Genomic DNA, 12746 nt, shown 5'->3' on the forward strand with positions numbered 1-12746 from the left:
TTGCCCTACTCTCCCTACTCTCATGGCATTTAGCCTCTCTCCACAGGGAGGCCTGAAGTGCCCTGTGGGGGGAGGCTGGAGGCCCTGCCACCCAGCCCAGGAGGGGATCTTGCCTGCCACACAATGCTGGGAAGCCCAGTCCACTCGAGGCCACAGAGACACAGCCCTGGAGGTGTTGATCTCAGAATGCTGAGTGCTGAGTCTTGACATCCGTTTTACACCTGAGACTACTGAGGACCAGAAGCGGGGGTGTGGCTCTGGCAGCTTAGGCAGGGAGGCACTTACCAGCTCAGCATCAGCCTTGGCATCATAGTACATGATGTCTTCTTCCTGGTGAAGGGAAAGAGACCTTAGCACCCACAGCTCTGGGGCTCCTGAGACACAGCCAGGAAAAAGTCCTCTGAGACAGGGACTGCCCCTTTTCCCCATCCAGAGCTGCTCTCCTGGAAGTGCTGCATGGGTCAGTACTGGTGGCTCCCCACCCCAATTCTGGCCAGGCCAGTCCTGGATGAGGTGGTGCTATGTGGCAGCCCTGCTGGGAGGCAGAGTCAGAGCCCAGCCTGGTTGCAGAGATGCTGCTGAGGCAGGAGGGGAGTGAGGGAGATGGAGAAACAGAGCCGAGCTTGGGCAACACTGAAATAATGACTTGACGCCGCATCTTCCAATTTCTTCTATTAAAAAGCCTGCTCATTACGGGCATGTACTTATTAATTATCTGTGATTTGTTGTGAAATGCAAAGGGTTTACACAACAGGAGCAGGAGAAAACAAAGCCCGGCCCGCATGCCTGCCTCCTGGTCCTGCCTGCCTGTGCCGCCAGTCCTCGTGGCCTGTGCCTGCTGCCTGGGTTCCTGGCCATCTGCGCGTCATAATCACTGGCTGCCCTGGAGACCCATAACACAAACGGGCTAATTTCATGTTTAATGATCTTTAATCAGAACTGAGTGTGGCTGACAGAGGCCTCCAGAAGGTGAACCTGGTGTCAGCAAGTGCCACCTGCTTAGGAGTGGCCACCCCACCCTGCCCTGGTGGGTTTGAGGGCCAGGGCCACTATCCAAGTCACCCTTCCTAGAAGCACTCCAGCCCTGTTTCATACAGTGAAATCCTGCAGCACGGGCCCCCGCTTGGCAGGTTTCTTGCCCCACCCTTCCTTCCCCCACCTCCCCTTTTTTTTTTTTTGTTTTAAAGACAGGGACTTGCCATGTAGCTCAGGGTGGTCTTAGACTTCTTACATACTTCAGTAGCCCAGGCTGGCCTCAAACTTGCTGTGATCCTCCTGCCTCAGCCTCTCAAGTGCTGGGATTACAGGGTTGTGCTACTATGCCTGGCTGCACTTAAATCTGACCCCCGGAATTTCACTTAGTCCTTTTTTTTTTTTTTGTAATTTTGAGACAAGGTCTTGCTAAGCGGTTAAGCTGCCCAAGTTGGGGTCAAAATTTAGATCCTCTTGCTTTCAGCCTCCCAGAGTGAATTACAGGTACATGCTACCACACCTGTTTCTTTGTGGCCTATAAATGGGAGTGGTAACCAAGTTAGCTCTATGTCATAAGGTAGTAGGATCCTGTACTGGGGAATGTTCCAGTGAACAGTCTGGTCTGTGTTGTACCAGTCTTGGGGTGCGCGGGCCACTGGTCATGTACAGCTGGTCCAAGCATTCTGGAACAGTGGCTACATGCTTGGTACCATATGTGGGCACAACCACAGCCTCTCAAAGAAGACCTTCCAGAGTCTGCAGCTCACACTCTGTCTGCCACTTCCTCATAACAGCCCTGTGACATCAACATACAGAAGACATCAGGCCAGGGCAGGGAGTTTTGTTTCCTGGCTCTGTCTGACCTGTTCTCCTAACTCCTTTCCAACCTCACCCACCCCCTGCCACCCAGCCACCTTCCCAGGGAGACTGGGACCAGGTGGGCCTGGTGGGGAGTGGGGTAGGGGCCTGGGCTCTGGGGTGCTTTCCTTGTGCCGGCTCCGACTGAAGCACATAATGAAAGCTGACATTACATCAAACACAATAAGGAGTTTCAGTTGATGGAGATCATTCCTGAACACACAAACCCATTAAACCGAGGGGAAAAAAATATCAATTCAACACACTCACAGGCAAAAAGAAAATGTGATTTGTTATCTAAAAGGGGGTTATAAACACGGCTCTGATGCTCTTTCCCTTCGTAATGAAAACAGACGGGCACGGTGGGAGGATTGCAGATTGCAGCCTGGCGCTTTACAAACTGACTTTTTAGGCAAAGCTTTTGCAAGGACGGGAAAGGGCATGAGTGACCACTCCCAGGCCCCTAAGTTTCCTAGCTTTCTCTCCTGGGCTTGGCTATCACCTGCCTGTGCCTGGGTCATCCCTAGGATGGTCTGGAACTCACTTGGGTGCCCTTGCCAGCTACTCCAGTGGCTTCATTTCTCTGTCTTACTGTGTTCCTTTCAGCAGAATATCAGGGTTGGGGGCATTGGGGACAAAGGGGAAATGTTACACAGGATTCTCAGCTTTCTGCAGACCAGAAGCAAGGCTCAGGGATCTGTATCCACCCACTCCTCCTGCACTGGGCTTGGTGCATGTAGGCAGGTTTATTTCACCCATATTACTTTGAGGAGGGTCAGGCCATACCTTTTCCTTGGCAGGAGAAGTGGTGGCCAAGATCACCAAAAAAAAAAAAAAAAAAAAAAAAAAAAAAAAAAAAACCTCTGTAAACACAGCTGTGATGCTGTGTGTGATATGATATGAACTGGGGATGTGGTGTACAGGGCAGCAGGCTGGGGTGGAAGGTCTCTAGGGAGGCCTGCTTTTGTCCTGCACAGTACCCTAAAGCCCACATCAATGTCTTGCTTCCTGGTTCTACACCAAGGAGGCAGTACCATGCAACACATAAGTGCAGAGGCCTTGGCAAGGGGTTCTGAGTTCAAAGTCTCACTCAGACACCTGTGAGCTCTGAGCAGGGAGTGAAAATTGAGGCTGTGCCTCAAAGGCCCCCACCTAAAATGAGGACTCTTGGAAACCGCCCCAATGAGGCCAGGCTACCTGCTTAATTGTGCAGCCTCAGTAGCCCTACCCTAGTTTCTCAGTTACAAATCAATAGCTCAGTGGCGTAAGTGCCTGCTCGGTAAACGAGAGGTTGTGAGTTCAAATCCCAGTATAAAAAAAAAGTCCAAGATGAGGATGCCTCTTGCGTGGATGTGAAGAAGACAGGGCACTGCAGAGCTGGTGTCAGCAGCGGGCAGGGGCCTGGCCCATCCTCAGTGGACCCTCCTGCAACTCCACAGTCTATAGGAGGGACTGAATGTGGAAAAGGCCCTGGATAGGATTAAATGGGTGTCCTTAATGCCTGAGGTCTCCACACTGACCCTTGCTTTGATATTTAGGGACTATTTTTCTCAAATTAGACAGGAGTGGCGATTCACTGCACACCCAGCTCATACCCACAACATGGACCTGTGCACATGGCTGGGTGTGCACCTGGGTGTACAACACAGCTACTCCTTAGCAGGAGCCAAGCCCAAGAGGCACAGGGGAAAGGGTGAGGGAGGCAGGTTAGGGTAAGCGGAGGAATAACAATTGTCATCCTGATCTGGTGCATGCACAGTGGCTGTCAGGACTGACCAGACACAACAGCCATTCTGCACCAGCTTCCGTGTAGGGTCCAGGCCAGCCACTTGGCTGCACGAGTGAGGATACCTGGCCTGCCTGGCCTGGCCCACTGCCAGCTCAGCTCAGCCAAGAGGACTGTTTTCTGCAAGAGCTGTCTGTCCCCGGCTTGGCAGGGAGGCAGACAGTGGGCCCTATGGCTGGGTCAAATCCTCAGGCTGGAAGGCCACCTGCCCTAGCCAGCCAGCTCTTCCGCCTGGCCCTGCCTTCACGGCCTTCCCGTTAGGTCCTCTAGGCAAAGCTTCAGATTCCTCCATCAAACTCCCCAGGGCATAACTGCCTCCTTTATTAGACTCCCAGTGAATGGTTTTGTCTTCTTCTGTAGTTCCTGGTCTTGGCACTGAGGCCCTGATGCCAATAGTTTCTCCTCTCTCCCCCACCCATACCTGGCCCAGCTCCTTCCTGGGGGAGGCTGAGGTGGCACACAGTGCTGGTATAGTGTAGTGTTGGCACTGGGCACTGTCACAGGTGGCCCATCTTCATCTGCCTTGATGTGTTACAGGCGCCAAAGTGCCTGCTGCCTGCCTGCAAGACTATGAAGGTGCTGCCTGCTAATCAGGGCCATGGTTTCCCTGGAGTGTAGCAGTCTAGGTGGCTGTGGCTGTGGCTGTGGCTATAAATGATGTGTCCTTATCAGGTCCAAGGGTGTGAGAATATGGCCTGAGATTGGGATAGGGCTAGGGTAGGGGTTTTTACATTCAGATGTCACCCACTTTTCTTCTTGTTCTCCTTCTCCTCCTTCTTCTTTTCCCCCTCCTCCTTTTCCTTTTTCTCCTTCTTCCTTTTTTTTTTTTTTGGTACTGGGAATTGAACTCAGGACCTTGCCTTTGCCAGGTAGGCACTCATGCCGCTGAGCTATATCCCTGGATATTACCCTCCTGTCTCATTCCAACTCTGACTCACAGACTCCAGGATCTCCCGAGTCCTGGCTGGTGTTAGTGTGTGTGTGTGTGTGTGTGTGTGTGTGTGTGTGTGTGTGTGTGTGTATACCATTGTCTGTCCTTCAGATGTGTGAAAGCATACTTAGCATGAGGTGTACACGTGGCAAGGGTGACACCCTAACTATACCATGAATTCTAGTCTGGCCCCATGAGCCAAGGGCCCTTTCTGTGCCCAGAACTGCTGGATGCCACCTCCCCCACTCCCAGGTAAGAAGACCATTACTGCTCATTCTGTCAACATAGTACCAGCCTGGGCACATGGGTAGGCAGTGGACAGCACTGGTCAGACCTGACTGCTCCTGGTCTGGAGGAGGTATGAGTGGGGGTGACAGAGGAGACAGTGCACTGGGCACTATCCCTGACAGAGGCACCAAAGGGAACACTGCAGGCAGCAGGGGCTGATCCTAGGGTTAGGGCTACAAACAAGGCCCTAGGCTTTGCTTTTTGCAGAAGGGTAAGAGCTCCAGTCTGGAGAAGGCCAGGCTGGTGAATGGCGTGTGCTTGAGGCCAGAACTGCAGTATAGGCCAGGTGTCACATATGTGGGGAGTGAGAGAAACATGGCTCCTTGTCTGTCATCTCAAGGTCATTGGGAAGGACATGCTTCAGAGGTGGGTAGTGTGGCTGCGAAGGACAAAACAACATCCTTTCCAGCCTCCATCCCTGCACCCCCTGGCAGGGATGGCCCCTGCTGCCAGTGCTATGGCTTGCTCTCCCTCCCTGGCAGCAGGGCAGCGCTGGCCGCTGGCAGCTAATGGGTCCCCATCAGCACTAATGCCTTGTCGCCTGGCTGTCACGGGTACTGCAGAGCTTTCTGGGAGCAGCAGTGACCCTGCAGTTGGTCAGGAGCAGTGACTACAGCTCCCCGCTGAGTATCTTAGGCAATAGGATGGATAGAAAGGTAGGAAAACTGACAGACTGCAGTGGGGAGGGCAGGGAGTGTCAGGCCAACTGGGCTGGGCCCAGCTGGCACTGTAGCCAGTGCAGTCTGTGGTCACCCCATAGCTGCAGCATGTCTGCTTAAACGGGAGACAACAGGGCAGCTAGAGTCCACTCCTGCCTCATCTCAGGACAGAAGCATCAGGACCCAAGGGCAGGCATGGCCGAAGACGCACCTGACCATTGCCAATTAGGTACCGTACGCCTGGTATGTGACCCTTTACATGCAACATTTAACAGGAGGAACAAACGCCAGCCGATCTTGTGCCACATAAAGACAATAAAACCTTAGGAACTGAGACCCAGTGTGCAGGAGTGGTCTCTGAGTAGCACCTCTCAGCACCACCTGGGAGCCCCTGAGCCCCAAGCCCTCCTTTCTGCCTCCTCCTACCCATCCCTGCCTGGAACAAGCTGTTCTCACATCAGGAAATGGCTGTAATTCAGGGGGCAAGAGCTTCAGGAGAGTCCTGGGAAATCCTAGGTTTTCTACAATATCAGGAAGAGAAAACAGGTTTGGGCCACGGAGGAATCTTCATCTCCCTGTGTGGGGCTTGGCTGGTAGGGAGAAGAAGCCGGGTAGAGGGCAGGTCTTTTCATCCCTGTATTCCCTGAGTCCTGTGTGCTCCATGTGCCCCTCAAGGGGATGGTGATTGTGGGGGTCAGGAAGAAATGAGGGGACTGAGCAGGAGCTGAGGGTCCTGGATGTCCTGAAGATAGAGAAGTTGAGTCTCTGGGGAAACAGAGTAGCTTCACAGGGAAGGGATGATTTGAGTCTCATGGAGGGTGGGTGCTTCAGAGAGAAAGACAGATTAGCATAAGCAAAGGCCCAGGGGCAGGAGGGGCCTGGGCTGAAGTGTTCAGTGTGGTGGGGCACAAGAGAAGAGGTCAGGCAGTGAGGCTGGAGAGGGAGGTGGGTCTTGGCACTTGGCCTGGCCTGGGCCTTGCATGTGGAGCTGCCAGGGAGGGGTTATCTGGAGGTGGCAGCACGGTCTGAATGGTGAACGAGAGCCAGAGGGTACAGGGTCCAGTGACGGGTGGTAGTGCTGGAGTGGAGAGGCCAAAAAGGGTCAGTCTTCTGGGTCCTGGAAACAGGGTCAGGTAAGGGAGTCACTAACTTATTTATTTTCTCATCAAAAAGTATCTGTGGTCCCCAACCCCATGTGAACCCCACCCCCAGCACGTAGTAAAGGAAGAAAGCCACATGTGGGCCCCAGGGCAGCCTAAGAGGCGGGAGATGAGGATCATACGCAGGAACCCCTGGCACCAGGCATGCAGCTATGAATCTGCCACCAAGAAGAAACCTCAGGTAGGTCTGAGCACTCATCTCCTACCTGCCTTCTAGGGCAGAGGTACCTGGCCTGGGGGCAAAGGTTGTCCATACCCACACTGCTTTTTGGTCCCAGGTACCACTTGTGTTTAGCAAGGAGACAGCCAGGAGACATGGCCCAGACACAAGGAGCCCTGTCAGGACTATGGTCCTTGAGGGTGCCATTATCCTTGGCATCAGGGCTTCCCTAAGTCCACGGATAGCCAGCCCAGCAGGAAAGGTCAGGGGTGTCCAGCCTCAGCCAGGAATTGGCTGGTGAGGTAGCCTTGCCTCCCCCTCTACTTCTAGCACCTTGCACCCTGCTCCAAAGAGCCAGCACCTTTAGGACCCTCTCTGCAGGAGAAGCTTTTGTGACTGCAGCAGCCTAGTTCGGCCAGCCTGAGGGCTCCTTGGTAGGCCAGGCTGCTGTTCAGGGCAGGGCAGGGGAGAACAGCGCCTTTCTCCAGTCTCTCTTCTAGGCTGCAGCATTAAAGTCTTGGATCAGTCATCTTGAAGTCAAAAGGCTTCTTTGACCCAGGGGCTTGTCAAGAATCTGGACATCTTCTTTGGGAAGGCCATTTTAGAGCAGGCTGTCTATGGGTCACCCCACAACTCTTCTGGAGTGACACTGGTGCTCATGTATGTACTGAATACCTTAGTACTGGGAGTTGTGCCGAGCATAGGACAAAGGCTTCTGGCTCTACTCAGTGGTCCCCTGCTGCCCTTCCAGTGTGACTAGACAGTGCCCCATTCCACCATTCTGTCCTGGTGGGGTGGTATGCCCTGGATGCTAGGGAGGGCCCTGTGCTCCTTACCTTGATATTGTCCTGCCAGCGGTGGGCTTTCTGGAAGGTCTCTGCAGCATCAGCCAGTCTCTAAGGGACAGAATACATAGAGATCAAGGTTGAGGCAGGCTGTTTGCTCTATGGCCACCCCAAAGCCTTTCCTATTCCCAGTTCCCTCTGTGGTCAGGCTGGCTCCAAAGGCTTCTCTTCTCCTTGCCCCACCAGACCCCAGAAACTCCTCAGCCCTGTTTACTGAGGGCACCCCTGACCACAGCTGGCTTCCCACAGGATGGGTGGGCTACAGGGAACAGCCCTAGTGGCTTCCTCATGGGCTTCAGTAGATGGCAGCAGCACCCAGCCTGGGCAAGCCCCACTGCCACTCTTGATCCCCTACAATCCAGTGTCCATCCCCTCTTCAGTCAGTGTGGGATCCCTCAGGTTACACAGTGCCTTGCTTATGCTCTTGTCCTGTAGGGGGTGGCCAGAGCCCCCCTTTGCCTGGCCAGTACAGTTGGCCACCCACCACATTCCTCTCCAGGCTTCCTGAGTCCTTCCCAGAGGGATCCCAAGCTCTGTCCCCATAAGCCTGTCCTGTCCTTTGGTGTTGGTTCCAGTGGCCTCTGCCTGTGAGCAGAATGCCCTTGAGAACACAGCTATGTGCCTGCCCGTGCCATATCTGTCATTGGGCATGCTTGATGCTAGACTATACTGATATGTGAAGACATGGCTGACTCAGCCCTGCCTCTCACATAGGATCAGGAGGGGGAAGTGACACATAATTGGGGTAGCAGTGACTGACATGTGGAAGGCTCTGTGCTGTGGGAACATGACACATCAGGAAGGCTTGTGGAGGAGGTGCCCAAGCCCAGCCACCCTCTGGGCCTGAATCTGGCATTCTTGTGGATCCTGTCTCTTAGGATTCTTGGGCCACCAGAAGTTTGTGCTTCTTCAGATCTGTGTCTTGTTAATCCTAAAATAATACAGCTGACCACCCACCACAGTCCAGGACTCCTCCAGTCAGTGATGCATGGACATCACTTCTCATTCATATATGCCCGATGTGGTGTCTTTGTAGCCCATCCTTTGAATATACCCAGGCACAGAATAGCCATGGCCTGCCCAAGACTCTGTCACATAGTCTGGTCAGACTGGGGCTCTGAGCCTGGGATTCACTGTGGCCTTTGCCTTGATTAGTCATGACCAAGATCCATGATGCCCAGTGTGGGAGGCAGCTCTGGTTCCTCAGGCCTGGCCCACCCCTTCCATGGATGCAGTATAGTCCTGCCTCCAGGCCTACTGTCCTACTCAGAAGACTGTTCTCTTGGTATTCAGGCCACCATGTCCCTATCCATCAGCCTAGGCCTGAAGTGGCCTATGGGCCTGAGCAGAGAGGGTAATAAAGCATGAAAGCTACCCTTTAGAGGAAAATGGGAGATCAGGGTGGGAGCAAGAAGGGACCCTGTGTGGAGCTGTGGCCATCACTCTCCTGGGTAAGATGTCAGCCCTGGGAGTCACAGAAGCTGTCAGAGCCACCCCACTTCTGCTGGACCTGGTTCTTTCTCCTCAGACCAAGAGCACTGATAGTGGGAAAGCTGTGGGTGGGGACCTGTGGACAGGGTGAGAAAGTGACTCTCAGAGTTGAAGCTCCTTATCTCTCAATGTGGCCTTTCCCAGCTTTTGCCACCGCTTCCTGTGGAGCCTCTGCCTGCTGCCTAACCTTCATAGCAGGGCTTACTTGGGTGGGACACACACTGCCTCTCATTCAAGGGACTTCAGGGACCACTGGGACTCTGCTCCAGTAGGTCTCTATTAGGTCTTATCTCTGGTATTGGCCCCCACCGAGTTCCTTGGGATGGGTCTTGGCACACCTGAATTATATCCACGCCCTCTTAGAACAGGCCCACCCACCCCAGAACCTCTGCTTCTCCTCCCAACCCCAACATCACTAAACCACTTACTGTTCAACCCAGGGTCTGTTTGGCCTCAGGAACCCACATCCTCTCATGTCCTCCTGTACCTGTTTTCCATGCAACACTTGAGTCTCATCTCAGAAAAGAGATCTGATCATCTAGCTGCCCTCTGCTCCCAACCTCTTCAGAACCTACCTCTGCTCCCAGCCCCTACTGCTTTGCACATAAAAGGCAACACTTTCTTGAGGCCCTAAAGGGCTCACCCATGCCTGACTCCTCATCTTCCTTTTCCACATCTTGGGGCTTCCTCTTGGCCTAAACCATAAATTTGCCTTGAGCCCTAACCTCTAGGGTTGGGTGAAGTCCCCAAGTCATAATCCTGCAGTGCCCTTCTGTGGAGGGTGTCATAATGCATGATGGCTGCCCCACTTGGGAAAGTGAGAGCCAGGACCTGGGAGACCAGCCTGTGAGACATTTACTAATACTTGTCACTGGAGTCAGCTGAATAGCTACTATGTACCAGGTGCCTAGATAGCACTTAGCCTGGAAGATCTGGAAAGCAAAGAGAGGCAGCACCAAGGGTGCATCTTGAGGCATGACCTTTGGGCGATCACTGTATCCCCGCTTTCCTTACCAAGAGGCTCATTACCTTCCCAGGGATCCCAAGGGTACCTCAGAGTAGGCCTAGGGCCCAGACATGGCTCTGGAAGGTCACCATTCTTCATAGGCTGACACTGGGACAGAGCACGAGAACCAGATCAAGGATCTCACCATAGAAAAGCCGCAGGGTAGATGGGCCTGCAGAGTCAAACTGATGCTAGTGGAAGTCTCCAAACTAGGTTATGGGCTTGAGGAAATGTTTCCTCCACCTCTCCATCTACCCCTGGCCAGGGAGTGCCAGCTAGTTACCCTCACAGGGTTCAGCTCTGAACCTAGGGCTCACAGGCTCAAGAACAAGGGGCTGCAGGCTCCTTTGGCTCCATGACTTAGCAGACAAGGTGAAGGAGCCCCAGAGAAGAAAGTCTGGTCCCCAGCTTCCTTGTGCTCTCAGTCCCCCAGGCTTGAAGGCCCAGGTCAGCCCGCTGACTCGTGAATAACGGAGTTGCAATGGCCACAGTGAAAGGATTACTTTTAATCCTCAGTAACGATCAAGCCATTATTATTTTTTCGGTGTTACAGATCAATCAGTCCGTCCCTGGGCATTGGACGTGTGCAGACTGTTAACAAGCAGGCCTAGTGCTGCATGAGGAAAGGCCAGGCAGCTTCATGGGATGGACTGGGCAGGCAGCGGGACCTTGAGGTCCCACTAGCCCACTAGCCTGGGGGCATCCCAGGATCCAGAGAGGGAGTCACAGCCTGGCCCTGGCCTGTAATTAAAGCCTCCCCCTTAAGCAGTGGCTTCACCTCCGTGGCTCTCAGAAGCCCACTGTGAACTGGTCATAGCAACTGCACCCACTCAGGCAGGTTCTTGGCAGCCCCTTCTGCCAGCTCCAGCTGTTCTTAGGGTCCTGCCCACTAGGGTTTCTCTGTTGGCTCTTACTGCACTGTGGGCCTTTCTTTCCCAACCACTTTTTCTGCTGGTGAGCCCTAGTGGACTATTCTCTGGAATCTTTCTTTTGCCCCTGTTTAGTCCCTGGGCATCCCCTCCCCTCACCCAGGAACCTCCTCCAAGTTTCGTCCCACCTGCCAAGCACAAGTGCGATACTCAGAGTCTTGGGATCCTGCCCTCATAGGCCCCACAGTGCTCAGGTCTGCTCCTACCTCTCCGTGTCCTCCTGATGGCAAGGCAGGAAGAAAGGAGGGTTTGGAGGTGAGGGAAACCTCCTAGGGTGCCCAGCAAGGCAGGGGCTGAGCAGGGGCCCCATCTTGGTGCTGTCTCTAGGGTTCCTGCTGTTCCTAACTCTGACCCTGAGTTCTCCTGGAACTCTTACATTCTCACAGGAACCTGCTTAGGACCCAGACTCTGCTCTCAGAGGCACCTGCAGTCCCTGGTCATCCTGATCCTGGGCCACTCCCTCCCTGTTCACTCCTGTACCCCACCAGGGTCCCACTCAGGGAACCTTTTGCCAAGTCTGCCTTTCCTTGAACTTTGAGCTCAGCAGGGGTAGTGTTTGGTGGTGGTCAAGCTTACAATCACCTGGCCCCTGTTATACAGCAGGTGCTCACTAGATGTTTACTCTGTCAAGGTCAGGGCCTCTCTGGACCTGTGTAGAGCCCTGGCTTTGAGTCTGACTCTACCCGGCCAGGTATGTAACCCCAGGCATGTGCTTAACCTATTTGAGTCTCTTTCCCTCACCACATCCAAGGGATGAGGGATGCCTAAGAGGATGCTGCTGCCATGAAGTCACCAATGATGTCTCACCTGGCCTGCATGTCCCCATCATGGCCATGGCACTGGAGGGAATTGTGGTGAGTTTGCTAAGCAGGGCTGCTCACAGCCAAGTCCATCATGATAACTGTGAGCCTTTCAGAGGCAATTATCAGAGAGTTGCACTTCACAATCAATTTCCCTCAGCTCTGGGAACCACTTTTACAAAGAAAGGGAAGAGAAAGCAGAGGGCCGACAGTGCACTGGGCTGGGACAATACTCTCCTAGGGAGCAGCTCCTCCACTAGTACCTTTAAATCTAAGTTAAACAACTTTAACTTCAGGGAGCTGATGCAGACAGTGATGTGAGAAAAGGGACCTGCATGCTGGGTGGGGAGAGGCTTGGGTCTCAGGGCCAGAGGCCTTTGGTGTGCCAGTCCCTTAGGTGCTCCCATCTGGGTGCTTCCTATTTCTTCTTTGCCTCTTCTCTCCCTGCCTTATGGGAACTCCCTCTCCCAGGAATGGTGGATGTGGCCCTAGGGAGCAATCAAACAGGACTTGTTCAGCTGCACAGCCCACAGCAAGAGATGGTAAGTTTTCTGGTCTTATTGGCTATTGCTACTCCTGCTTTCAAGAGGGTACCAGAGGCTTAGAATAAAATGTCCTGAACTTGTGACCAAGGATGTGGAGATCTGGGTGCTGGGGGTACTGGGGTAGTGGGGGCTGAGTCAGTCAGATGCTATGGTAGAGGAAGGAGGTGGGGAGGGGGAGCTTGGAGTAGGGAGCTCTGAGGTGGAGGCCCAAGTGGCAAGCCCAGGAAAGAACACCAGTACCACACACACAATGCCCTGAAAGCACCAGAGGTTCCAAGGATGGTAACCCCAGACATGGCCCGGCACCTACCCTCAG

General features: G+C 53.8%; 1 protein-coding gene across 12 annotated transcripts in view; it reads right to left on the bottom strand.

Annotated features, from left to right (window-relative positions):
• Window positions 1–12746, bottom strand: part of Cacna2d2 (calcium voltage-gated channel auxiliary subunit alpha2delta 2) — a 128946-nt gene that overhangs the window by 23424 nt on the left and 92776 nt on the right. For all 12 annotated transcript variants that reach the window (XM_063248906.1, XM_063248896.1, XM_063248895.1 and 9 more), the window contains exons 4-5: window positions 7651–7710; window positions 286–330 (exon numbers count right to left, since the gene is read on the bottom strand). In XM_063248906.1, the coding sequence (XP_063104976.1) occupies window positions 286–330; window positions 7651–7710 (105 nt within the window). The remainder of the gene's footprint in view (window positions 1–285; window positions 331–7650; window positions 7711–12746) is intronic.

Source organism: Cavia porcellus, unplaced genomic scaffold (genome assembly GCF_034190915.1).
Source record: "Cavia porcellus strain 051 isolate PalLab524CR breed Dunkin Hartley unplaced genomic scaffold, mCavPor4.1 scaffold_5, whole genome shotgun sequence".
NCBI lineage: Eukaryota > Metazoa > Chordata > Mammalia > Rodentia > Caviidae > Cavia > Cavia porcellus.